Genomic DNA, 27315 nt, shown 5'->3' on the forward strand with positions numbered 1-27315 from the left:
GGAGAATAGCAGTTAAGAACAGAAATGTGGAAATCAGACAGACTTGTGACCTGGGCTTGAGCCAGGATTCTGCCACACCTAACCTAAGATTTTTAAGCAACCTCCCTTCACAAAGAGATGCTAATTATACTAGAAAACAAAAACATTACTAAAAGTAAGATCTTTATCATGAGGTTGTTTGGTTGATGATGAGAGCTCATTATGCTTGCCATCGTTGTTTATTATTTTTATTTTAGGGTGACCTCAAGAATGCATTTATCTCAGCTGCTCACACTTGTTCTTTTGTCTTCCTACTTCAAGCTCCTGTACTCTTAGGAAAGGTCAATATCCCCAGTGTCAGGCTCTCCCCTGCCCAGCCCAGCCCAGCCCTTGGAACTACTATTCTCTGAAGTACAGACAACACAAGGACTGAAAGAGGTAAGGAGGCCATGGGCAAAGATAGGCCTGGAACCCTGTTTTTCAGTATACCTGAGGTACTTGCCTTTCTCTGGGAAGAAAATCTCCTTGGAGAATTAATGATTAACAGTCAAATTTGGAATAGGAATGGAAAATGATTATTAGGCCCAGGAGTCCTCTGTGAAAGATGACACTTTCCACTAAGAAGTAGACTGTGCCCTGATGTCTAGCAATTGGGCACAAGTCCGGGGACCCATGTTACTTCTGCTCAGGCTCTTTTAAGGAAAGTTTTTTTAAAACTCATGTTAACATTTAACAGAATTACCAAGAAGCGTAATAATAATGTGCGTCATCATTGTATACCAAATTAAATATTTTTATTTCTTTTTAAAATAATATAATTTATTTTAGGAAATGTAAGTTGTCTACCCAGTTTTACACATTTGTGTAGCAAAGACACTTGCTCATACATATTTAAAGTATGGGGGAAATATTAGTGCAGCCTACTGTGGGGTGAAAAGACATGAAAACACAGAGAGGAAAGTAATGTAATGACCAAAATCTCTGATGGTGAGGTTACCGTAATTGCAAGCAGGCTCACAAGAATGGAGAGAGTGTTGTGATGTAAAAACCTGACCATAGCAAAAACCATGAAGTCTATCTAAAAGAAAAAAGAAACACAAGGTAAGTGATGCACCCTAGTGGGAAAGTAATTCTGAGTGCTAAGAGGAGACAGAAGAAGCTGCAAAATAGACTGAGCCATTCCAGGCAATGAGGTAGTGGTAAAAACAGACACACAAAGAAGTTCAGCATACAGTGTCATTTGACCCTGTGGACCCTGCTTGGTCTTCTCCAAGGGCATCTATGGTCAGAGGTAAGCAAGAGGAGAAAGTCCCAGGATGAATAATTTTTCTCAGAACAGTAGCATGTTAATGAGGGGAGGGTGAATCACTTACGGCTCTTTTCAGTGCAAGTTTTTAACTCCTAAAAAGGGAACTGATTTGTCCCAGCTGGAGGGACCACTGAGCCTCTTTTCTGCCTCTCTTCCTCTCTCCCCACTGTGGTCTCCATCCACTTTCTCCTTCCTGCCACCCTTTGTCTTTCCCTTGCTCTCTCCCTCATTCCTTTCTTGTTTCCTTCTCTTCCTTCTTACTTTTTTCTCTCTCCTTTTCTCCTTTTCTCTTCCTCCTTCCTTCACCTCTCCCTCTCTTATCCACAGTCTTCTAGACTGAACATAAGTTGAGCAAGGTCAGTGTTTAGTCAGTATTTCAGAGGTACATATATTCTGAGTTGTCAATTTTAAAATTGTCCAAAATCTTAGAGCTCACAAAGCTGTAGGTGGTGGAGATGGAGCATGCACAGGATGGGCACCGATCTCAGCAGAATATATCTCCATATCTCTTGTATTCCCCACAGGAAAATATGAAAACTCTACTCACCACGCAGTCCCTGCCTCTGCTCCTCCTGCTGCTGCAGCCACTTCCATTGCAGGTTTTAATGCTACGTAGATATGCTGACTTTCCAAATGATCTGGCAGAAGAATTTGAAGATTATTTGAGTGAATTATATAGCACAGGGCCTCCTAAACCACTTACCAAAAAAGTTTTCCAAAAGCAAGTCATAATTCCTCCTGATGTTCTAGCATATCATCAAAACTACTGTAATTTTGGAGTAAGGGAAAAAAATGTTCATGACAGGTTGTACTGCAGGAAAGAACATTTCTTCCTTGAAGTAGGATTTGAGGAGTTGCAAAAGGCCTGTAGCAGCAAGTTTGTGCCCTGTAAGAATGGAGTTAGGAGATGTCACAAGACCAAGAAAATAATAGAAGGATTGTACTGTGAGTTAAGACATGGAATTAAGATGTCAGACTGTGATTATGAAACTTCTTACAAGCGGGGATATGCCCTTATCGCTTGTCGATGGGAAGATGATATTGGAGAAATTATTCCTGAGCATGTAAATGATATTTTGGAAATATCTAACAAGGACTAAATTGTCAACCACTAGGAAGATATCTTCTTTTCACCATTCTAGAAGAGTACTTTTTGAGAGATTAGTGAGGATATACCCCTCTCCATGCTGATTCTTATAGATCAAAATTGAGAGTGGTAATTTCGATCCATTCATTCTAATCATCCACCTCCCTCTCTTCTTCTCCTAACACCATGTGCAGGCAATGTGGTCTAGGTTCTGAGACAGTGCTCTGAGATGCGATTTCAAACAGGTCATGTAGTCATGTAACTGAGCATATTCTGAATGTATTATGAGGATGAATGCCTGTAGTGAAAAGATGATCGCCACCAAGAGGAGCAGAGAATGGTTGCCTGACATGTGCTCCAAAGTTGTATTCATGTAAATCTCTAGTTCAGTAAAAATAATAAAATGCATTGACCTAGCGGAGTGTCTCTGGTATGGTCATATGGGGTTTTCTAAGTTGGGAATTACCTTTCTCTGTGACACAATTTGTAACAAAAAGATCTCGAAGCCCCTTGAGAAACTGTGTATTGTAATTCATCTCTGTAGTGCTGATTTGTATTTGTAGATACGTTGCTTCTTCCATTCTTTCCATACAACACAATATGCATTGGACAATGAAGGTGTAGGTTCTAATAGGAGACATCTCAGGATAAATACCTAATGTTCAGGAGAGCAAACTTCCCAAAGTATTTTTCACTTACTTATGTTTCTTTTGTGGATTCTCATACCTTTGATCTAGTTTATTCACAAGACTACATACAATTCATCACTCGGATAGTCACATTTATTCACAAGTTCTTTCCTCACTTTTCATAGGTATGGCTTTATCCATGAACATCCTGCTTTCCGAAAAGGCTGAGGAATCAGTATGATAAAAGAAATCTATCTGTTCAGTTTAGATAATAATTTCTCTCCTTTTGTCTGTGAAACTTCTTAATATCTTTTAATAATTATTCCCTATAACTAACATAGGGAAAATTGGATAAGGAGTAGTGATAAGGAATGGTAAGGAGAGTGTCTATTTCTCCTGCACATTTCTCTGCAATCCAATTTGTTCCTCTTTCTACCATTCCCTATTCTTATCTTCAAACTCAGACCAAAGGTCCTAATTCATAAATCAATTGATATAAATAGGGGCCTAGGTTTCATTCATTCATTCAATAAGTATTGAATGTCTGTGCATGACAGTCCTTGGCCAACTCTTGGGTCCACAAAGTGAAATGTGGGTATCTGGTTATAAGTTTAGTTGTTCCTAAAACTAGAATTCAAACAAAATCAGACCTACATAGTTAACTGATGAGGCCATATTTGAAAGGATTGTAGCTACATGAGGAGAATTGCTGAAGAAAAGGGGTTCTGCATGATAAAAAAGAAAATGAAAACTGGAGCAGAGAAGCAAGGCTGGTATTTCACTTGCATCTACCTCCCCATCCCATACTCCACATACACATAACGCACAGCTGGCCTTTTAGACCAGTGCTTGAACACCATGGAGAAAAAAGCTTTAAGTAGACTATGTTAGAGCTGTTTTGATGAAAGACTGAGGAACAAACAATACTGTTTTGGTGCTCAGGGGATGAAGAGTAACACAGAATGATAAAGGCATAATCTCTCCCTATCCCAAAGGAAAACCACAAAACCAATAAATCCTCCAACAACATGGCTTTGATACTGTTGGAAGAAAGCACATCTTGGTACAGAAGCCAAGTGTCATGGAGGCACTGGCAGCCATGACATTCAACGAGATCCCACAAATGTCTTCAAAGGTATAGGACACCACCAAGAAGGACTGGAGTATAAGAAAAAAAGACACTACCTGAGATCTTCCTCTGGAGAATTCTAGATATGATAGATATGACATGAGTGAGATTTCCATTTTTTTTTTTTTTAATTCTCACTTAAGGACATTTTTTCGTTGCTTTTTAGAAAGAGGAAGGGAGAGAGAGAAACATCAATGTAAGAGAGAAGCATCAATTGGTTGCTTCCTGCACTGACTGGACTGGATCGTAGATCATAGGCACCTGGACCTGGGATCTCACGTGCTAGGTCCAGGGGTTAGTGATCGTACGCACTGGGAGTTGGATGGGGGCTGGGTGGAGGAGGATGGAACAGAGGGAATCGTCTGTGCTGGGATGGAAGAGGAAACCTGAACCTAGGTATGTGCCCTGACTGGGAATCAACTGGCAACCTCTCCTGGGATTATGCTCCAACTAACTGAGCCACATGGGCTAGGGTGACGTGGGTGAGATTTTAAAGCATCTAGAGGGTTATAGTAGTGCAGACACAACCCATTTTCCCTGAAGATGCTAATTGCTTTCTCTATCTGGGGGTTGTAATAAGAACCTGAAATTTTATCTGAGCACATAGCCACCCCAAATAAGAGATATTTCCCAGGGTTTTGTTTGTTTGTTTGTTTGTTTTCAACTAAAATTGACCATATGATTAATTTCTAGACAATGGGATATCTATAGAAGATAAGTGAAATGAGCATCTGTCTTGGATCCTGACATGGAAGCCATGTGCTAAGTTTGGCAGAACAACAGAATAGAAAGAGCCTGGATATGTAACCCCATGAGCACCATACCAGACCTGAACTACCCCTGGACTTTAGAGAAAGAAAAGTGAGAGAGAAACAAGTACCTATCTTGTTTTAGCCACTGTTATTTGAAGTTTCTGTCACTGTCAACTGATTCTAATTAATATATACAGGAACTGGGAAGAGGGAGCAAAATTGTGTGAAGTGTAGGTTGTTATTATGAAAATGAGCTGATCGATAATCTCTGAGGAGTTTTAGGTTGCCCAAGCATACCTGGTGTAAATTTTAAGAATTACATGTAGTGATATAATTATAAAAACGGAAGCACAACAGCTGACATTGTCAGACCAATGGCTAACCTCTTCTAACTACTGTCCTGTCCCCACTTTTTACCTCAAATATTTCAGCAAAGGAGAACAACAAAAGAAAAGTCAAGTATCAGGATTAGTAGAAACAACTCCTAGCTGGGAATTACAGTATTCCCTCACTTATCATGGGTATTAAGTTCTAGACGCCCCCACGATAGGTGAAAATCCGCGAAGTAGGAACCTTACATTTATTTTAGTATTTATATATATTTTAAGGCTTTATAAACCCTTCCCGCATACTTATAAACCATTCCCAGTCCCTTATTAACCTTTCCCACTCCCTTATTAACCTTTTCCACACTTTTATAAACACTACTTATGTTCTTAAAAATATTCTACACTCTTAAACCTACGTAACTTTAACAACATACGTATACAGTACCGCAAAATCCCACTGTATAGCAAAAAAATCTGCGATAAATAATTAAATATAATACTTTTTAAAATCTCGTGATACAGTGAGGCCGCAATAAGTGAACCGCGTTATAGAGAGGGGCTACTCTACAGTTTGGAATGCATCACTGACCTATTTAGAAGCCTAGAGGGCCACAGAAATTTTTGTGCTTCATTAGCCTCAGATGATTCTTTTTAATCTTAAGACTACTACAGGCAGAGGTGAGCCTCTTTGGTCAATCTTTTGGCTTTCTAAGCCCCAAGCCAAGACCCAAACTGAGATCCCCAGTGTTCTGCCTCCTTCTATCCACCTTATGATTTACTACCACAGGTCACAAAACAATTTTGTGAGATACCCAAAGTGTATTCAAGTATCTACAGAACTAATGAATTTAATAATCAAGTTTGCAAGTTAAATTCAAAAGCCAAAGGAAGAGCTATGGGCTTTAGTATTTTTTATTTTAACCAAAATAATTCAAACCAAGATAAACTTCTCAATAGGTATTCTGAAAAAACTGTTTTGAGTGCACCAAAAAACCTGAATCAACCTTCATACCTTTTGCTTCTCAATAGCCTGATACCATTAGCATGCTCTTGGTCGTTTCTCAGTGCTTAGTGTGCAGAAAAATCCTGACGGTGTATGGCCTGGAGCCTGCCCTGGGCCTTCTGTTTCTGGCTGAGAGCTAAGTGAAATGATAACCTTACTGCAAGACCCTCAGGGTATGATCGTGCTTGGGCATAATCAGAAGACAGAGTTGACAGATTAAAAAAATAATGTAGGAAATAAGGAACATTCTGATATGAGTGGTATATGCACATGTTGACTTCATTATTCAGGAAATATCAAAGGTCCACTGTGTTCCCTGAATGGAAACAGGTACTGATTTCCTTCTTATCTCAAACAGTAATGATAAAAACCATGAAAGTTACATGTCCAGGCTTCAGTAGCTTCTAAAATAAGGCTACACTTACATTAAAAACAAATTCTAACCCTGACTGGTGTGGCTTAGTGGACTGAGCATCATCCTGCAAACCAAAAAGTCATTGGTTTGATTCTTGGTCAGAGCACATGTCTGGGTTGCGGGCCAGTTCCCCAGTTGGGGGTGTACGAGAGGCAACCAATCGATATTTCTCTCACAGATTGATGTTTCTCTCCCTCCATTTCTTCCTCCCTTCCTCTCTCTCTAAAAATAAATAATAAAAAAAAATGTTTTAGAGACTTCAAGTGTCCTTGTCCCCAATAAGGAATATAATCTCCCTTTAATGTCCTTAAGTAACTTCTGAATCTACTTGGAGTGCTGGCTTTATACAGTCTCACATGTCCTGCATGTCCTTCCCATTGTTCTCTCTGTTCAGGGGTCATGTCCACTGACTGTCCTGTTAGCAGACATCACCTGCCCATCTCCACACTGCTGACGCTGCTTCCAACATCGCCTCAGCATAAGGGAAGATAGCACTGCTTCCCCTTTATTAGATCCCAGGATGCATTGTTCTCCCTTTAATTAGCCAGATCAGAGCTACAATTAGATAGAAAGGTCTTTAAAATTAAATTTTAAGATAATTGGAATTATAATTTTAAGCTGTAATAAAATATGCAGAGATTAACATCCTTATGTAAGCCTTTTTGTTTGCCTTTGAGGATATTTTCAGAAGATAGAGTCCTACCAATAAACTTCATGGATTATATGAATATTTCATTTGTGTTTGTCACTGAAATGTACATTTATGTTTTGTGTGCTTTTCTATAACTATGCTATACTTCAATTTTTAAAAAAGATTTTATTTCCTTTAGTTTTTGTTTTGTTTTGTTTTGAGGGGGGGTGAAGAGAAGGAGAAAGAGAGGGTGAGAATCATCCATGTGAGAGAGAAACATGACTGGTTGTCTCTCACACACACCTGTAGTGGGAGGACCTGATGCTGTGACCCAGAATCAAACCAATGACCTTTGCCTCTGCAGGAGGAAGCCCAACCAACTGAGCCACATCAGTTGGGGCTATACTTCAATTTTAATACATTTAAATTTTTTCTGGATCAAAGCAAAATTTCATTTTAAAACTCAAGGTACATTGACAAATCTCCCCCCCAAAGCTATATCTATACATACTCACACAAAGAGTTTCTCTAAATTCTTTTAACATTAACATCAAATACATCATATTCCAGTCTAATAAAAAAGTTCTGAAGTCTGGTTATTAATGGGGTTAAACATCTCAAATGTTTACTGGCCATTTTTTTTGTCTTTTCTGAATTTTCTATTCATAGCCTCTGCATATTTTTCCACTGGGTTGTTTATGTTTATTTACTGATTTAAGAGCACTTTTATATAATGAATATTAATCCTTCTTTTAGTATATGCTGCAATTAGTTTTTTATTTGTATTTTTAAAAATCTGTGTATGATATCTTTTGTCACCCAGAGGTCTTAAAATTTATGCACTGAATTACAACTGATGGTTTGCATATTCTTTAACATTATAACTACATTTTCCTATACTTTCAGCTTGTGTGCTTTTAATATGATGTTTAAATGTCCTACATTTAAAATATTTAATTCATGTGAGATCTTTTTTAGTGGATGATGCAAGGTAGAAATCCAACTTCACTGACTTTCAAAGGATGGTCCAATGTGTCTCTACTGGATTGCAATTCCTCTCTCTCAGCCTCCAGTATGGTAGAGTAGGTGGTTTCACACACCAGCCCCTTGCTAAGATCATTGGAAGAGCTGAATGAAAACATTTTAGTTCTCTTCGAGGGTTTCAGAGAGTGCCAAGTCAGTGGTTAATTGTGGGGCCAAGTTTCAGGAAAGGAAATAGCTGGCCTGGCATATGGGGTCACTGTCCTCCCCACTAAGGCAATGTCAATTTCAAAAGTGCCATATGGGAAGCTGGGATAAGCTTTACTCAGAATCACAAGCCTGAGTAAAGAAAAATTAAAGTTTAAGACCCCAGAATGAGGAGACAGAATGAAACAGAAATAGACTTAACCTCACATGGACTAAATCCCAGCCTCAAAGCTGGTGAATAAATTTAACTAGGATTGCTAATGGTTCAAGTCTTACTTACTGCAAAAAAGTTTTTTTTCTTGTGGAGGAAAATAATATCTTCTAAAGCCTCAAATTATCTTTACAATTTTTTATGTACCATACTCAATATACAATGAAAAATAACCAATATACAAGAAGGCAAGTTATGATAGCAAGCCCAAGAATAAAGGAGACTGAGAAAATAGACAATACGCACCTAATTAAGAAAATAGAGTTATTAGGCATGGATTTTATATTACTAATATGTCCAAATACATAAAAATATGTCCATACCCAAATTCAGTGTGGTAGTCTAGTTCTAGCACTACAAGATTATATGCCCCCTCTTGTTGTATATGTCCCCCATTATCTCCTCCCCTTGAGTGTGGCAGGACTTCTGAGTATGATGGGATAGTCACTTTATCATATCATGGTTTATGGAGCAGTTGACTTGAAGAAAGAGAGATTATCATCAGTGAGCCTGATTTCATTAAGTGGACTAAAAATAGAGACTCAAAGCTTCTGAGGGAGTTGATATGAGGGGATTTTCCACTGCTGGCTTTTAGATGGAGGGAAAACCATGGCAGGTGGCCTTTGGATGCTGAGAGGTAGTCTCCTGGCCAACAGGAGACAAGGACCTCAGTCCTACAACCATAAGAAATTGGGTTCAGCCAACCACATGGATGAATTTGGAAGTAAATTCTTCCCCAAGGCCCCTAAGAGTTGAGCCTGGCTGACTCCTGCAGTGTGAGACACTGGACAGAAAACCCAGCTGAGCTAAAATTCAGACCTACAGAGCTGTGAGATAAGAAATAGGTGTTGTTTTAAGCCACTAAGCTTGTGATGATTTGTTATACAGCAATAAAATAACTAATACAACAAGACTGAGATTTTTGGCAGGCAATAAAAACAATGCCAAAATAATAAATGGAATACAAGAACTAAAAACTACCACAGAATAAAAATTAACTCATAGGCTTAAAAGCAGAAAGAAGCAGTTGGGCCCTGTGATGTAGGCAGGTTCCAGTTTCTCCACATTCTCAAGTGAAAGAAGCCAGACATAAAATGTCAATATTTGTGTGAGGTATCCAGAATAGGTAAATCCATAGAGACAAGAAGCAGATTGGTGTTTGTCAAGGGGTGAGGAGAGGGAAGAATCAGAATCCTTAATGGATACAAGGTTTTCTCTTTGGATGTGAAATGTTTGGGACCTATATAGAGGTGATAGTTGCATAACATTGCAAATGTACTAAATGCCACTGAATTGTAACTCTTAAATGTTAATAGCATTTTATATGAACTTATGAACTTCAATTAAAAAATCAAATGCATTACTAATTGCCAGTAAGGACATTTAAGGTATTATAAATAAATAACATTATTGAGGCAGTTGGTGAATGATGATGAATAAGGTCTTTATGTTAGACAATATTATTACTGCATGTTAATTTCCTGGTTTTGATAATTTTAGATATTTAAGTGAATGTCTTTAGAATTTCATGGAAATAATTAGTGATAGGCATTATGTTTGAAACTTGTTTTCAAATGGTTCCTTAAAAAATGATCGATAGAATTATAAAAACAAATGTGGTAAATGTTAACAATTGGGAAAACCGTGTTAAATGTATAGAGAAGTATTTTACTACATTTTACAAATTTTCTCTAAGTCTGATAAGAACTAATAATTCTCAGAAATGGCAAAAACAATGTGAATGGTCATTAAGCACTTGAAAAGATGTCCAATCTCACTGATAATATGGGAATGCAAATTATTATGACAATAATATACAATTGCATATGCATTATAATTTGGATTCTTCTTCCAATTATATACCCTAGAGAAATACACATATAGCTAAAGGAAGATGCACAAGAAAGTTCATTAAAACCTTATTTGTATAACAAGTATTTGGAAACTTAATATCAATTTATAAAGGGAAAAATAACCCACTATACTTATAGAATACAACAGTAAAAATCAATAAACAAGATATTCATATATTACTCTTGATAACCTCAATAGCAATGTTGATTGTCAATTGAGAGTGGCAAAAAGATATGCATAACATAAGATCATTTATGTACATTAAAAACACAAAATATTACTCCATATGTACTTATATTGTTTATGATATATGCAGAGTTAATAAAAGTATAAAGACATCATCCACAGTGGAGATAATCAAAACATCCTTTTAATAGTTACTTCTGGGGAATGAGGAGAAAAGAATGGGGGAGTAACATTAGCTGCATCTGCATCCTATTCTTTTTAAATAAAAATAATAAATTTAAAAATCTAACCAGATATGAATAAAACATTAACATTGAAAAAATATTGATGGAAATGTTTGGGTGTATTATATTAGTATTCTTATTCTTTTCTATATGTTTGATTTATATTATTATTTTTTTTAAAGAAATCAAAAAGGCCTAATTATAAAGTTCTAAAATGTGGAGATGGAAGATGGGGAAGTGGGGAGTGTCTAAATTTTTTAAAGAGAATTAGATGAAAAGAAACATTCTGATAAATTTGCTTATGAGATTAACTTTGGAATAATTTTAAATTGTGACAGAAAAGTAATTAGTGAGTCACTAATTGTACCTATATGTTAACTTATTTTCTTCCCAAATGTTAAGAGCCAAATAGTAACATCTGATGTTGATATTAAACTGTTTCACAGAGATACATCATTTTTATTTTTATCACTTGAATAATGTGTATTAATTGTTGAAGACTAAGAGTCCTATTCAAAACCTAATCCTATTCCATCATATAGGGAAATTATGATTAAAGTATTAGTAGGTTACCTTCTATTTTTTATTCAGTAAAATAGGTGCTGGAACACTCAAATGTATTATATCAGGAAACCTTGAGACATGAGGAAGTGAAGCACCCATTTTACAGTTCTGATCATGAGACTAGTGCGCTGGTTCCATCTGGTGGCACACCTCACACACATTGTAAATGCTGAGGCTTGTGGGAGATGGGGCACAGTATTATTTTTGAAAAGTAAATACATAAAGGAAAAAAACAACAGAACTACCATAAATTCAGCACCTACCATTTGCCTAATATTATATACACACATGTATGTATATACACATGTATATATACTTTAACAATATTGAATAATCTTTATTTCAAAGAGAAATTTATTTGCCCAAGGCTACAAAATTAGTTTTATTTGCATGCAAAGTCCATTCTCTTTCCATGCAGAATTGCCTCCATATCACTTTGAAGATTGCACTTACAAAACACAAAATGAAAGCAAACACCACAAAGCAGATACTAGAAGACAATGTCTTAATATTTAATAATTAGAGGTTTTTAAGACTTTAAATTAGTACATTCTCAGTTATTTGAGGAGATATTGCTTTCATAAAACAAAAACCAAGATGCTCTGAAAAAACTAACAATAAAGGGAAGAGTTATGGAAACAGTGTTTGGGGTCCACTGACTGTTACCAGGGCAACCAGAGGCGATTGACAGTTCTCTGAGGTTTGAGGCAGTTAGCAAGATAGGCTGAAATGCTCAGAGGTCATTTGGGATGAGCAACGAGGGCACGAGGACCCTTTTAAGAGGAGATTGCCCTAATCAGAAGTTATCCAGTCATGGGCAGCGCCTGCCCTGGGGATGTGGGTCACAGCCCTCTTGTACCACTTTGAGCCTTGCAACAAAATGAAGTGTGGCCCATTAGCTTCTCACTGTCAAGTCTTCTGCCTCTTTTCAGAAAATCTGTGCTTTGGAATAATGTGTTTGAGAATCTGGAAAAAAGAATGCTGTGTGCTCAAAATTATTCTGGTTGTCACCCAGCAGCAATTTTATGCCCTGAGGCATCCACTGGGGATCTTAGAATATATCCCCCACAGATACCTGAGAGATCAACTGACTGTGTTAGAAACAACACAGGCTGTGGACTAGAAAAGGGAGACTCACATTTTGTGCTGGACCTTCAGCCCCAGCTCAGCTCACAGGTCTCCAAGAGAAAAATCATGGGTCTACCCATTGTTAAGATTATAAACAACCAGAGAAGGAGGTTGCATTACAGAGGGAACGATCCAGGTTTATTGGCCTAGACTGCTGTCATCTGCCTCCTTTGTAAATGAAATCCGCCCTAGATATTTTCTCAAAACATCCTTGTTTTGTAGAGAAATAATCAAATTTTAAAAGGCATTGGGAATAATTGTCTTCATCAGTATAGAAGAACTTTTTATATTTATTTAAAATGAGGTTTAGCAGCCAATCTAAAAAGATAGGAAGAAAAAAAGTTTTCAGTGATTGAACTCTGGCTTGCTTACATTCTCTCTCTCTCTCTCTCTCACACACACACACACACACACACACACACACACCCCTGTTTCTTCAGTGCATGGTTGCAATTAAGCAATCGTTAACGTAAAAATGCCGAGTCATGACTTGCTAAAATGCTGAGTCACTGTTATGTAAAAAAATGCTGAGCCATGATTTGGTAAGATGACTAGCCACCAATGCAGGAAAATGCTGAGTCATGATTTGGTAAAATGCTGAGTCATCGTGACACGAACATGCTCACTGTTACGTAAAATGCCAAGTCATGATTTAGTAAAAACACTGAATCATCATTACATAAAGCTGAATAATGATTTGGTAAAAATGTCAAGTCACGATTTTGAAAAAATTTCGTGTCACGATCTTGAAAACGTGCCAAGTCACAATTTTGGGGAAATGCTGAGTCACGATTTGATTAAATTGCTGCCATCTTTTGTTAAATTGCTGAGTCATAATTTTGTAAAAATTCTGAGTTGTGATTTGGTGAAAATTACGACTTATGATTTTTGTGACAAATGCCAAGTCAGGATATGTTAAAATGCTGAGTCATGCTTTTGTAAAAATGGCAGCTAATGGTTTCATAAAATGCTGAGTCGTCGTTACATAAAGACACCGAGCCATGATTTGGTAAAGATGCTGAGTCATTATTTCCTTAAAAGCTGAGTCATGGTCACATAAATGTGTTGAGTCATGATTTATTAAAAACGCTGTGTTGTGGTTTGGTGAAATGCCAAGTCACGATTTCATGAAAATTCAGTCATGATTTGGTGAAAACGATGAGTCATAATTTTGTAACAAATGCCGAGTCATGATTTGGTAAAATTGATGAGTCATATTAAGTAGAAACCTTGAGGGATCATTGTGTAAAATGCTGACTCATAATTTGGAAAACAGGCTGTCATGGTTGGGTAAAACGCTGAGCCACGGCTTGGAAAGTGCTGAATCATCGCTATGTAACAACACTGATGCAATTTTGTAAAAATGCTGACCCATCATTTTGTTAAAATGCTAAGTCATGATTTTGTAAACATTTTTTGAGTCATGATTTTGCAAATATGCTAAGTCGTCATTGTGTAAAATGCTGAGTCATAATTTGGAAGACCTAGCTGGACATCAGAGACCATGCCACATTGGTGGCAGTCACTTCACCACTCTGGGACTCTGTTTTCTCATCTTAAAAGAGACTTTAAAGAACAAATACAAAAACTCTGTTAGAACTAATAAGATGAATTTAGCAAAAAAGAAAAAATAACAATAAAAAAGAATAAACATTTGGAAAATAAATATATAAATGTTAGGGAGAACAAAAAAAAAACCAGTGGGGTCAAAAGATAAAGTCAAAGAAATTTCTAAAAATTTAGTTCCAAAATATGAGAAAAACAGAAGAAAGAAGAAAGAAAGAGGAATAATTCAAGAGATCCAATATTTGACTCAAGGAGTTCAAGAAAGAGAAAATAAAGGAAAAGAAAAACTGAAAATTTAATGAAGTAAATTTCCCAGACCTGAACATTTGAGTGTCCAAATGAAATTCTATCGTCACTGCCATGGAACCAGGACCACCCAAAGCATGTCTGCCTCAGGCTGTTACAGAATGGGGGTGCCCCCCAAAGAACCCCAGAACTTGCGGCTGGGGGATGGGGAAAAGGAAGCAGCTTTTATGATGCTTTTGCATGCCTGGGGCTAGTGGCTAGTAACTTTGTTGCACAAATGGCTTTGAAACTTCCAAGGCCCAGGAAGATGGGAGGGGTTTGGACCGTGGGATGGTACTGAAAGAGCGGACAGAGCCTGCATAGGGTTTTGTGAATGGTCAGAACCGGTTGCCACACCTACTGTGTCAGAGGATGCAGTCAGGGATTTAAAAAGCAGCTGCAGACATTTTAGCAGGGGCTCTCGCCAAGCGGTTTTGAGAAGGAGGCTGAGAATCCACACAGTTTTGGATTGAAAGCTGGCGGGCACCACAACACAGAAAGACCTCCCCAATCAGAATTGAATGATTGGCAGCTACTGGTAAAGCTGAACTCTGTCTAGGAAGTAGGAAAGCAGTATTTCTAACTTTTCTAAAACTAGCCTGGTTTGGTAGGGGGAGGCAGAACTATGTGTCTGTGGGTGTTTTAAAGAACATAAGACTTAACGGCAGAAATCCGCAAATAATCTAAATCTATATAACTGTTAAATAAACAGTTCTTTTATTTTTCACTAAATTCTGGTATTGAGAGTTATAATTCTGGCAGCGGGCTATCGGGCCCCTAACTAAACAGCCTGTGGGCTCTGTTTCAAATCGGAGCAGCCCATGGGTTCTGCTACAAGGCTGGTCTGTAGTCTGTGGGTTCTTGGCTTCATACAGGAAAGATTTCACAATATGTTCCAGGTAATTTTGAGAGTACATTAATTGAAGTTAGGGGCAGTGAGACAAAGGAAGGCCTTAGGATAAAAGAAGAAACAACAGAGAAACTAGATGATGCTGCTTTGGCTCCCTAGAAATGTTGTAGGAAAGAAGTGAGCCAAAGCAGGTTTGCGGTTAGCTCACTGGGAAGTCAGGGAAAAAGGGGGTCTTAGAGACAGGTTAAAAGGGTAAACCCAGGATGAGCAACTGCTGCTCACTGCTCCCCTAGTTGTAGGTCATGGAGACCCTTAGAGTTTAAAAGAAGGAAAGTGGAAAGTTCATGCCTGAGAAGGGGCATGGGTGTGCTCCAGAGCAAACCCATTCTGGGTCTCTGTTTTGAGGGTTTTAAAATATATTTATTTATTTATATTATTTATGCTGTAACAGTTGTTCCCACTTTTTCTCACTTTCCCCACCTCTACCTAGCCCCTCTCCACTCCCTAGGTCAATCCCTATATAGTTGTCCCTGTCCATGGGTTGTTCCTTAATATTCTTTGGTTAATCCATTCACCATCTTTCATCTGTCCCTCCCCCACCCCTCTGGAAGCTGTTGGTCTCTTTCATGTATCTAAGCTTCTGCACTTCTATGTTCATAGCAACGCTATGTACAATGGCCAAGATCTGGAAACAGCAAAAGTGCCTATCACTGGATGAGTGGATAAAAAAATCTGTGGTACATTTACACAATGGAATACAATGCAGCAATATAAAAGAAGAAACTTTTACATTTTACAGCAGCATGGATGGACCTGGAGAGTATTGTGCTGGGTTAGCTGGGCCAGTCAGTGAGGGACAGGTGCTGCATGATCTCATTTACGTGTGGAGTCTAGTGGACACATTAAACTAATGAACAAAGTAGTAACAGAAGCTTAGATACCTGTTTTTTGAGGGCTTTTATCTTTGTTCTGTGAGCAAGAATCCTAGAGGAAAGTTTAGCAGAATATTCATCAGCTTTCCAGATGCATTTTTAATATGCTGATGTATCAAAATCAGTCTATAGGGGAGTTTGGGGTTATTCAGCTTCACTGCTTGACTTTTATATTGAGTCTGTCTGGCTATTAATTGGGTTTTTGTTATTTGTCTGTCCTTGGTTTGGGCAGCACAAACAGCATTAATTGGGTTCTTGTTCTCTGTCTCCCTGACCAGGGTGATTTAAGCTATTTATTCTCTGGTTAGGGAGGAGAGGTATAAAACATTTGTTCTCAAGTGTCCTTAGTTAGGGGAGATAAGGTCTTGCTATTTACTAGCTGTCTCTGTGTTGTTTAAATTGCTTGGCCTTGTTAAATTGTTTTGTCTCAGTTTTCCCATTCTAGTTGCCCAGGAATTTCCCTGGCTTCTCACTATCCTGCCTCATCACCACAACCACTTCTACCCCCAGTGCAGGATACAGTGATCTACACATATGCACATCAATGTGAAAATCAAGAACACAGGCATGAAAAGATCCTAAGAGCTTGTTCACAAATTTAAAAAGACCATTTACAAAGACTCAAAATGGCATTGGACTTCTCAATAATAGCATTGTTGGTAATGTAATTATTTATTGGTTACAAAAGAAAAATAATGGTAGCTTCAATAGAGGATCCTGGCAAAGTCCACCTTAATCACGTGAGCAAAATAAACATTATGGGTAATGGATCAAATTGGAATTGAATGGGAACTTCTAGAATGCAGTGGTAAGAATATGTATCATTTCTGTTACACCTCTGCCAAAGGTGCAGAATCTAAATCTAATCAGGACAAACCCACATTGAGGGACATTCTACAACATAACTGGCCTATAATCTTCAAAAAAGTCAAAGTCATGAATCAAAGCAAGCCTGATGAACTATATCAAACCCAAGGAGAATAAAGAAATATGACAACTAAAAAAACCATATCACTCTTAATTGGGTCTTTTGCCATAAAGGATATTATTGGGACAAGTGGTAAAGTTGAATAAGGTCTTCATTAAATGGTATCATAATGTTAATGTTAATGCATTGTGGTTATGTATGTGAATATCCCTGTTTGTAAGAAAAACACATTAAAGTATTCAGGGATAAAGAAGTTCTTTGTTCAGTACTTGCAACTTTTCTGTGACTTTGGTATTATTTCAGACATTAAAATATTTTTAAAGTGTAATACGAAACTACGAATAATATTTTATTCTAATTTTGCTTTTAAAGATATTCATGTTTGTATATGTATTTGCATATAAAAGTCTAAAAATATATGCACCAAAATATCAAGAGTGATTAACTTTGAATAGTGTAAATGTATTTGACCATGACCCTCTGTATCTTTCTGATTTGCTGAAACAAATTTTACTTTTTTTCTTACTTAATTAAATCACTAGAAGAAAAACTAGAGAATACATGTAAAAAATTAATTACAGTTACATTAAATTTCATCACTGAAAGTTAACTACCGATGACATTTTGGCATATATCCACCCAAGATTTTTTAAAGTAAAGTATACATGTATAGATTTTTTAAAAATATGTGCATGTTTTTATAAAATGGAATTATAACAAGCACACTATAAACTTTTCTTCACTGAACACACCTATATTCTTCCAAGTTAATCAATGTAGATTTTTATTATAACTTTAAAGGGCTGAATAGTATTTCACTGTTAGATTAGTATTATTTATTTAAACTAAGTCTATGACATCATCAAAGATGCTTAATTTACAGGCAAGAAGAATGTCAAGTGCCTTGCAACGGGATGTCTTTCCAATAAGACAGTCTTGCAAATTGAGAGACTGATTTGTGGGTTATGTTGTATAAATTAACATGTGTGTTCTGTTATCATAGGGCATAAGCCTATGATCTCATTACCTGAAGGATTGTCTGTACGTATAGGCCTCACTTAATCCTGTCTGCATCACTGCCTCCTGAGACTCAGTGGTTTGGCTGAACCAAGTGGCTGGGTTGGTGAAATATGGGGTGGTCTGTGGGCTTCACTTTAAAACTGGTTTCTCTTTTCTATCCTAATGGCTTGGACAGAAAGGGCCCAGAGGTCTGAGAGGGGGGAAACCTAAAATATTCCCCTCAGCCCAAACTAAGAATAATGGGCAGAAGGGTTTTGGGCAGGTGTTACGTGCCTTGCACACCTTCCTCCAAAGAAGCCTTTTTTTCTCTAATATGGGACATTGAAAAATTAATCCCTGTCTTTTGTCATCTAGTAGTTATGGATTGAATGATGTCTTTTAACCCTGTTACCAAATCTGGAGCCCCTAGAATACAACAAGGATGCCAGCCTGTTAAACCAAGCATGCTGTTGTCCGGGGACAGCCAACTGACCTGGAGTCTGCAAGATCCTTCCCCATGTGGGAAGGCCACCCTCCCCTCCACACCCCCACTCTTATTAGGGATTTCTGGACCTAAGGGTAGGTAGGACGATCACATGTCCAGCTTGAAGTAGCTAAAGGAGCATAAAACCTTCACCTACTGTCCTTTATAAGATTATAAAGGGTCTTAAGTCTAAGAGGGGGGAATTGTTATTTTTTATTATTATAAGAAATGAATGAATGAATGAAATTTTTTTTTAAAAGAATAATATAGGAAAGGGTGAAGCCAAAGAACTTATATGCACAACCCATGGACATGCACAAAGGGGGGTGGGATTGCTGGAGGAAGTGGGGTACTGGGCAGAGGGGAGCAAAGGAGAAAAAAAGTGGGAACTATTGTAACAACATAATCAATAAAATTACTTACAATATATGTGTATGTTTTCATAAAATGGAATTATAACAAGCACACTATGAACTTTTCTTAGATGAACACACCTATATTCTTCCATGTTAATCAGTGTAGATTTTTATTATGACTTTAAAGGGCTGAATAGTATTTCACTGTTAGACTACTATTATTTATTTAAATAATCCCTATTGTTGGACATTTAAGATTTCCAACTTTTTACTATTATAGACCATGCCACTGTGAACATTCTTGCTCATACAGCTTTATGCACTTGCCAAACTAACTTCTTAGGGTAAATTGTGAAAAGTAAAATCCCTGGATCAAAGAATATGAAAAATACATATACTAGGAGCTTTTACTGTATTTTGCCAAATTATCCTCTAGGAAGTATTTATCTTTCAGCTTATATTCTTTTTAAAAGTTTTTATTTATTGATTATTTTTAGAGAGAGGAAAGAAGAGAGAGAGAGAGTGAGACAGATAAACTCTGATTTTTTGTTTTGCTTATTCATGCATTCATTGTTTGATTCTTGTATGTGCCCAGATGGGGTATCAAACCCACAACCATGGCATATCAGGACGATGCTCTAACCAAGTTTATATTCTTAACATCCTGGTATACTAACTCATAACATGGAATATTATCGTTTTTCTTTGTGAGCATCTTACATAATCAGAATAAGTAGTAATCTAACATGTCTGGACACAAGTTGACAAACAAATACATTTCAAGACTTCCAGCCAAGATGGAGGCCTAGACTGACACTCTCCATCTCCCTCCACAACTAAGAAGGACTACAAATACCGCAAAATCAGAAATAACCAGAAGTGCCAGAAAATAAAGCTACAAGGAAGTCCAACGTATGAAGTTATAAACAAGTGGTGCTCGTCCAGACAGGTAGGCGGGGCGAAGCCGGAGCTGAGAGGTCAAGCTGTGCTGGTAGCGGCAGCTGCAGCAATGGGTGTCAGGACTACGGTAAGCACAGACACCCATGTTTAAGGGGAGGAGAGAAGCACCCGGGCAGCACCCCTGGCTGCAGACCAAATCCTTCAGTTTGCGATTCCAACGCTGGGGAAGGCAGACCCCTATTGCCTCAGACTGTGAGGGCTGGAGGGTATGGGGACAGAGGAGGAGGCTCTTGGGTCTCTCAGTGGAGAGTGAACAGCAGGAATCCATCTTGGACCCCTGCCCCCACACAAAACACCACAGTTTGGTGAGAAGGGTCCCTGGTAGTGATGAATGCACAGGGCTCCGCCCCCTATAGTGTAGGAAGTGTGACAGCCCCGCCCAGGAAGCAAAGGTAAACAAAAACTGTCAGCATGGCAGGGATTATGATAGAGATCCCCATCACTCAGTTTACCAGATAGCAAATATATGATCTATTGGACCAGCAGATAGATAATCTTTCTGAGGCTCAGTTCAGAGCTATATTTATAAGACAGCTTACAGACCTAACAGCGGATCTTAAACAAGAGGGGGAAGGAATGAAGGCTAGTCCTGCTGAAATGAATGAAAACACATATGAGACAAGTGGTGAGGGAAGGAAAACCAGGGATCAAATCAACAAATCAGAACATAGGGAAGGAACAAACAGTCAACCAGTGCAAAAGGAGGAAACGAAAAGTGAAGAAAATGAGAAGAGGCTCAGAAACCTATGGGACAGCTCTAAGCGAGCCAACATCCAAATCATAGGGTTGGCAGAAGGTGAAGAACTAGAAATTGAAAAGTTATGTGAAAAAATAATGAAGCAGAACTTTCTTAACTTGGGGAAGGAAATGGAATTACAGGTCCAGGAAGCACAGAGAGTTCCAAAAAAACTGGACCCAGGGAGAACCACACCAAGACACATTATAATCAAAATGTCAAAAATTAAGGGTAAAGAGAGAGTCTTAAAAGCAGCAAGAGAGAAGAGAATTACGTACAAAGGGGTCCCAATAAGACTATCAGCTGATTTCTCAAAGGAGACTCTGCAGACAAGAAGGAACTGGCAAGGAATATTCAAAGTAATGAAAATCAAAAACCTACAACCATGGTTACTCTATCCAGCGAAGCTGTCATTCAGAATAGAAGGGCAGAGAAAGTGCTTCCAGGACAAAGTAAAACCGAAGTTCATTAGATCCAAACCACTGTTATGTGAGATGTTAAAGGGACTTGTTTAGGAGAAAGAGGATCAAAACTATGAACATTAAAATGAAAACTGTATCACAACAACCAACAACAGAAGCTAGGGAATTGAAACAAAGACAAACTAAGTAGGCAACAAGGGTGGAAAAATAATTATAGGTATGGGGAACATATTGGGGGGAGGTTAGCTGGGAGGGGGAAAAGGGAGGAAAATGGTACAAGAATTAAGAAGCATAGTAAGAGTGAGTGGAGTAGACAGGAAGATGTTGAGAAGAATTATATGCACAACCAATGGGCATTAACTAAGAGGGGGGACAACTGGAGGGAGAGGGGTCACTGGGTGGAGGGGAACAAAGGGAAAAGAAATTGGGACAACTATCACAGCATAATCAATAAAACATATTTTAAAAAAGAAATGGTAATATAAGGGAATATTTAATGTAATGGAAAATAATTAATGTTTATATGGCTAATTTCTTTAAAAACAAGTTAGATTAATATATATAGAAAGTTTAAACTTTCATATGAAAATAGTTCTAAAGACCAAAAGATACTATAAATGAAAAGACAGTATCCAGGAAGGAAATATTTTCAAAATGTATAAGAAAGAACTGAGTAATTATAACAGAATAAAGGCTATAAAAATCTAAAAAAAAAAAAAAAATTTTCAAAAGTCCATAAATGTCCTGGAAATAAGTCTATAGTTTTTAACTAAGTTTGTGGGTCAATTATTAGCTGGAGTGGGAGGGAAATGTAATCAACTTTGGGTCCCAGATAAAGAAAAGAAAATAATTATCATGAATGGAAAAATTAAAAATAAATAAATAAATAAGAGCCAGGGTAGAAAACTTGCATTTCATAACTAACTATATTGCTGTATAACAAATTACCCCTAAACTAAGCAACAAATATTTATTATGTCAAAGTTTCTAGGGGTCGGGAGTTTGGAAGCAGGTTAGCTGGGTGGTTCTGGTTCAGGGTTTCTCAGGAAGCGGCAGTCAAGATATCAGCCTGTAACAGCCATCTGAAGGTGTGATGGGCTGGAGGGTCCATTTCCAAGAAAGCTCAGTCATGTGGCTTTTGGGAGGAGACCTTAGTTCCTTATTGGTATTAGCAGGACCTCAGTTCCTCACCACATGGCACTCTCCCTTGGGCTGCTTGGGCATCCTCATGACATGGAGGCTAGCCTACCCCGGAGCAAGTGATGGAAGAGCAAGAGCAAGGAATCAAATGCTTTGACCTATCTCAGAAGCAGCATGCCATCACTGTGATCACATTCTAATCATTAGAAGTGAATCACTAATTTGAGCCCACACTCAAGGAGAGGGGAATTAAGCTCACCTTTTGAAGTGAAGAGTATCAATGAATATGCGGACATTAAAGCCACCACAACAACTAAAAAACATAAAGCTCTTATTAAGCAACTTTTGTAAGTTTCTGATATTGATGAGAGATAACTGTCCCCAGATCAAGAAAGGTGGAAATGTGGTAGAAGGAAAACACTATTGACTTAAAGGCCGGGAGATCTAACTCTTTCTCATGAGTGGTATTGACTATATAATAAAAGGAGGATCAGGGCATGTTAGTCAATGTTTGAGAATGAGCCAGGGAAAACACAAGTTAAATTCAATATATATACATTAAGTATCTAAAATGTACATGACATCCTATTAGTTCTGCTCAGGATATTTCCCACTTACTGATAAACAAGAACTAAGAGTTTACTCACCCAAGATCAGCTAGTAGATCTTAGAACTAGGATCTGAACGTAGACTGTGAATTCCAGATTCCATGTATTTAACCATTATGGCACACGGGCATTCTAGAGTCTACCCTACCTGCCTACCTGAAGTGACTGTCAGTTCCTTGAAGATATTCAAGTAAAATGAATTTTCCATCCCTTCCTTTGAATACGCACATCTTAAAGAACCAGCTTTTATCAGGCCTTGCCTTTAGCAAAGGTATTAGGTGAGGTGGCTTAAAATCAGAGCCTAAATTGGAGATTCTTGAACTACTGATTTATTGAGGGAGTGCTCTCAGGAGAACATGTAAGGAAATAAGGGAAGCAGGACAAAGTAGAAGAAAAGGCTAAACAAAGATGTCACTTTAGCCCTGGCTGGTGTGGCTCACTGGATTGGTTGCCAATCTGCAAACTGAAAAGTTGATGGTTTGATTCTCTCTCAGAGCACGTGCCTGGGTTGTGTGCCTGGTCACCACTTGTGGTGTGCAAGAGGCAACTGACAGATGTTCCTCTCACACGTAGATGTTTCTCTCCCCTTTTCTCCCTCCCTTCCTCTCTCTGAAAGTAAATAAAATCTTTTCTTTTTTTAATGTGATTTTAGCTTCAACTCTAGCTTCAAACCTGAGCCCACTGGAAGCTCTAGAACATGACTGAGTTAAAATTAAGGCAAAAGGTCCAGGTTCTTTTCTCTGTATCAGTAGTTATTGGCTGTGGGCCACCCTTGAAGGAAGGATATAACCTCTTGGTCATTGCCAATGAGGGAGCCCCCATGTGCTGGAGGCGCTTCTCCAGAGAAGAGTGCACTGTGAATTCTCAGCACGCCCAGGTAAAGGATATTGATGTTTATCAGCTTACCCTTTGGGTATCCTTTCCTTCACCTTGGAAATACATTCTCCTAACCCCAGTCTCCTAACGCAGTTGCTTTGCTGTTTGTTGGCCTAACTTAGCCAGGCCAGCTTTCCAGAGCAGTGATGAATGCTGAATCTAATATCACCTTCCCTCTTCCTATTGTAATTATGATGGGTCTCACTTGTAGTTGTACTCTAAGGGCAAATACAATGGTTGGTTTTAGGTTTTGCCTAGTGTTGTTGTTGTTATTGCTCTTGATGTATGTGTGCGTGTGTTTTTAAATGAATGCATAACAAATAATCACCACAATGCCAGCCTCATGCAGAAGCATTCCCAGAATAAGTATTGTTTTGCTCTTTGCTTTTTGTGTCACCTATGAAGGTGCTGAAGATCCCTCTCACTCTTTGACGTTAAAAATTTTATTTCCCTGTGTATAGGAATACACAATAAGTTTGTAAAGATATGAGCTTTTTGGCTCCTTCTTGAACCTGTCTGGTTTGGCCTCTTGCCTTCACTCCAGCCTCCACCATGTCCACAAGGGTGACCCAGAAGACAACCTACAAGTTGTCCACCTCTGGCCCCCAGGCCTTCAGCAGCCACTCATACTCAAGTGGGCCCAGCATCAGTTCCTTGGCTTTTTCCCAGGTGGGCAGTGCCTACTGGGTTGGCCTGAGTGCCAACATGAATCTGGCTGGAGGTTTCACCGGAGCTGGGAGTATAGGGTCCATCAAAGCTGTTCAAGTGAACCAGAGCCTGCTGAGCCCCCTGAAGCTGGAGGTGGACTCCAACATCCAGGCCGTGTGCAACCAGGAGAAGGAGCAGATCAAGACCCTCGACAACAAGTTTGCTTCCTTCATCAATAAGGTGCAGAGCCTGGAGCAGCAGAATAAGATTCTGGAGACCGAGTGGATCTCCTGCAGCAGCAGAAGATGACTCGCAGTAATATGGACAATATTTTTAAGAACTACATCAACAACCTTCCACGGCAGCTGGAAACACTGTCCCAGGAGAAACTGAGTCTGGAGGCGGAGTTTGGCAACATGCAGGGGATGGTGAAGGACTTGAAGAATAAGTACGAGGATAAGATCAACAAGCGCACAGAGATGAGAATGAATTTGTCCTCATCAAGAAGGATGTGGATGAAGCTTACATAAACAAGGTAGAGCTGGAGTCCCGTCTGGAAGGACTGACCAATGAGATCAACTTCTACATGCAGCCGTATGAAGAGGAGATTCGTGAGCTGCAGTCCCAGATCTCCAACACATCCATGGTGCTGTCCATGGACAACAACTGTTCCCTGGACCTGCATAGCATCATTGCCGAGGTCAAGGCCCAGTACGAGGAGATCACCAACCACAGCTGGGCTGAGGCTAAGATCATGTACCAGATCAAGTATGAAGAGCTGCAGACATTGGCTGGGAAGCACGGGGATGACCTGCGTTGCACGAAGATGGAAATTTCTGAGTTGAACCGGAGCATGAGTTGCATCCAGGCTGAGATCGATGGCCTCAAAGGCCAGAGGGCTGCCCTGGAAGCCTCCATCACTGATGCCGAGCAGCGTGGTGAGCTGGCCGTCAAGGATGCTCAGGCCAAGGTAGCTGAGCTGGAAGCCGCTCTGAAGACCGCCAAGCAGGACATGGCCCGGCAGCTGCGTGAATACCAGGAGCTTGTGAACTTCAAGCTGGCCCTGGACGGGGAGATCGCCACCTACCGCAAGTGGCTGGAGGGCAAGGAGAACCGGCTGGAGTCTGGGATGCAGAACATGAGTATCCATACCAAGACCACCAGCGGTTACTCAGGTGGGCTGAGCCCAGCTTAGGGCAACCTCAACTATGGCATGGGCTTCCAGGCCAGCTTGGGCTCTGGCGGGAGCTCTGGCTCCTTCAACCGCACCGGCACGAGCTCTTCCAAGGCGGTCGTTGTGAAGAAGATTGAGACCCGCGATGGGAAGCCGGTGTCTGAGTCATCTGATGTCCTGCCCAAGTGAATGACTACTGCGGTGCCTCCCATCCTCCGAGCCCACGGGCTAGAAGCTGCGCGGGGGGGCGAGGGCACAGGAGGCACACCTGAAGCTCAGCCCCACCCAGTCCTCAGCCTACCCTTGGGATGGGGGAGTTTACTGCCTGGAGGACCGCCTTTTACTCATGCCCCTGACTAGAAGCCAAATCAAGTGTGTGTGTTTTTTCCCCAAAATAAAATCTCAAGTGGCTCTGTGGAAAAAAAAGAAAGTTTGTAAAGATATAATTCCAAACATCAGCCTAATGCTAATGCTTGGAGAGCTGACATTTTCAAACAAAAGAGCATTCCAATGCCTCCTAAAATCCTGTGTAAACAGGTAAGGCTGTTATGCCTCAATGTGAGTACTCATATTTCCCTCATAGTCCCTTCTGCTCAGCCTTAAAGGCAGCATTTTTCTCTTTCCCTTTATTCTTCCCCTAAAGCCAATTTTTACCTGTTTCTGAATGACAATTCTAATAAAGAGCTAGCCCAGCTGCTGCAGGAGGTAACATCTCTGTGGTTTGAATCACTTTCTGGAGACTAACTGAAGCCCACTTTGCAAATGTGAAGGGGAAAGGGCAACCCTATGAGGAGCATACAGGATACAGAGGCAGGAACAGCAGGAAATTACACGCTAAAGCAAAATATTGCTTAAAATAGTAACAACTCTGTCCCTTGGAGTCCCTTTTCATTGCTCCAGGAGTAACTCTCTGCCCAGTGTTGCAGCTTTACAACCTTGGGAAGGAGAATGGATGAAGAGGGCCCAGCTCAGTCTGCATTGCCTGCCAAGATTGAGCACTGGAGGGATTTGCAGAGAATCCTTGTCAAGGACGTGATACTAGAGACATTATCCTGGATTTGGCTACAAGCAAAGCTGCCTCGGGGCTGTGCATGGCCCTGGCCAAATTGGGGAGTGGCCAAATTGGGGAGGGGCAAAGCAGGGTATAGAGCCCCCATCTATAGAAAGAGTTTACTTTTTAAATATATTGTAAAATTTGTGGGCCCAAGTGAAGTATAATTACTTATCAATGAAGATTTAGAATTATCATTAGAGAAGAGATACGTATTTGTTTATTATCCAGTCACTGCACCTGCAGCTTTTCTGCAATGTCCAGGCACTATCTCTTCCTGTTAAATCTAGAAACCATATCCCCTCATGTTCTTTATTATCACATGTATCATTATTGCATAATTTCATCTTTCACCGCAAGAAAAAGGTAGCACATGGTCATGGCTCTCCAAAACCTGCTGAATTGAAACATAGATCTTCTTGCCCCTGCAGTTTCCTAATGCCATTTATTCAGTGCTGTATATTTCATGACTCACGACACTAAATCATCCAGTGTCTGCCTGTGAGTACCAACGTACAATGACTTTCTCAAGGGTTACTTTGATTAGAATTTTTTTAAAAGGTTACTTTGTTATTATACATTGTTGAAAATGACGGCAAATGCAAGTCTTACCTAACACCATAGTCCAGTTGGGCTGCTAGAACAAAATACGACGGACCGAGCATTTTATAAACAATAGAAA

At 39.2% G+C, this 27315-nt stretch overlaps 1 protein-coding gene and 1 pseudogene across 1 annotated transcript; both read left to right on the forward strand.

Annotated features, from left to right (window-relative positions):
* Positions 1 to 247: 247 nt before the first annotated feature.
* On the forward strand, positions 248 to 2783 carry RNASE9 (ribonuclease A family member 9 (inactive)). Its single transcript, XM_090271915.1, has 2 exons — positions 248 to 417; positions 1813 to 2783. The coding sequence occupies exon 2, from the start codon at positions 1819 to 1821 to the stop codon at positions 2386 to 2388; it is 570 nt and encodes a 189-aa protein (XP_090128041.1). The 5' UTR covers positions 248 to 417; positions 1813 to 1818; the 3' UTR covers positions 2389 to 2783.
* A 21529-nt stretch (positions 2784 to 24312) lies between these two features.
* LOC150016166 (keratin, type II cytoskeletal 8 pseudogene) lies at positions 24313 to 25771 on the forward strand (annotated as a pseudogene).
* The last annotated feature ends 1544 nt before the right edge of the window (positions 25772 to 27315 follow it).

Source organism: Furipterus horrens, unplaced genomic scaffold, assembly GCF_987537825.1.
Source record: "Furipterus horrens unplaced genomic scaffold, mFurHor1.1.pri manual_scaffold_3, whole genome shotgun sequence".
Lineage (NCBI taxonomy): Eukaryota > Metazoa > Chordata > Mammalia > Chiroptera > Furipteridae > Furipterus > Furipterus horrens.

Bases quoted from the DNA above. Each gene is read 5' to 3' on its own strand.
- RNASE9 (XM_090271915.1), top strand. From the start codon at position 1,819: ATGAAAACTCTACTCACCACGCAGTCCCTGCCTCTGCTCCTCCTGCTG.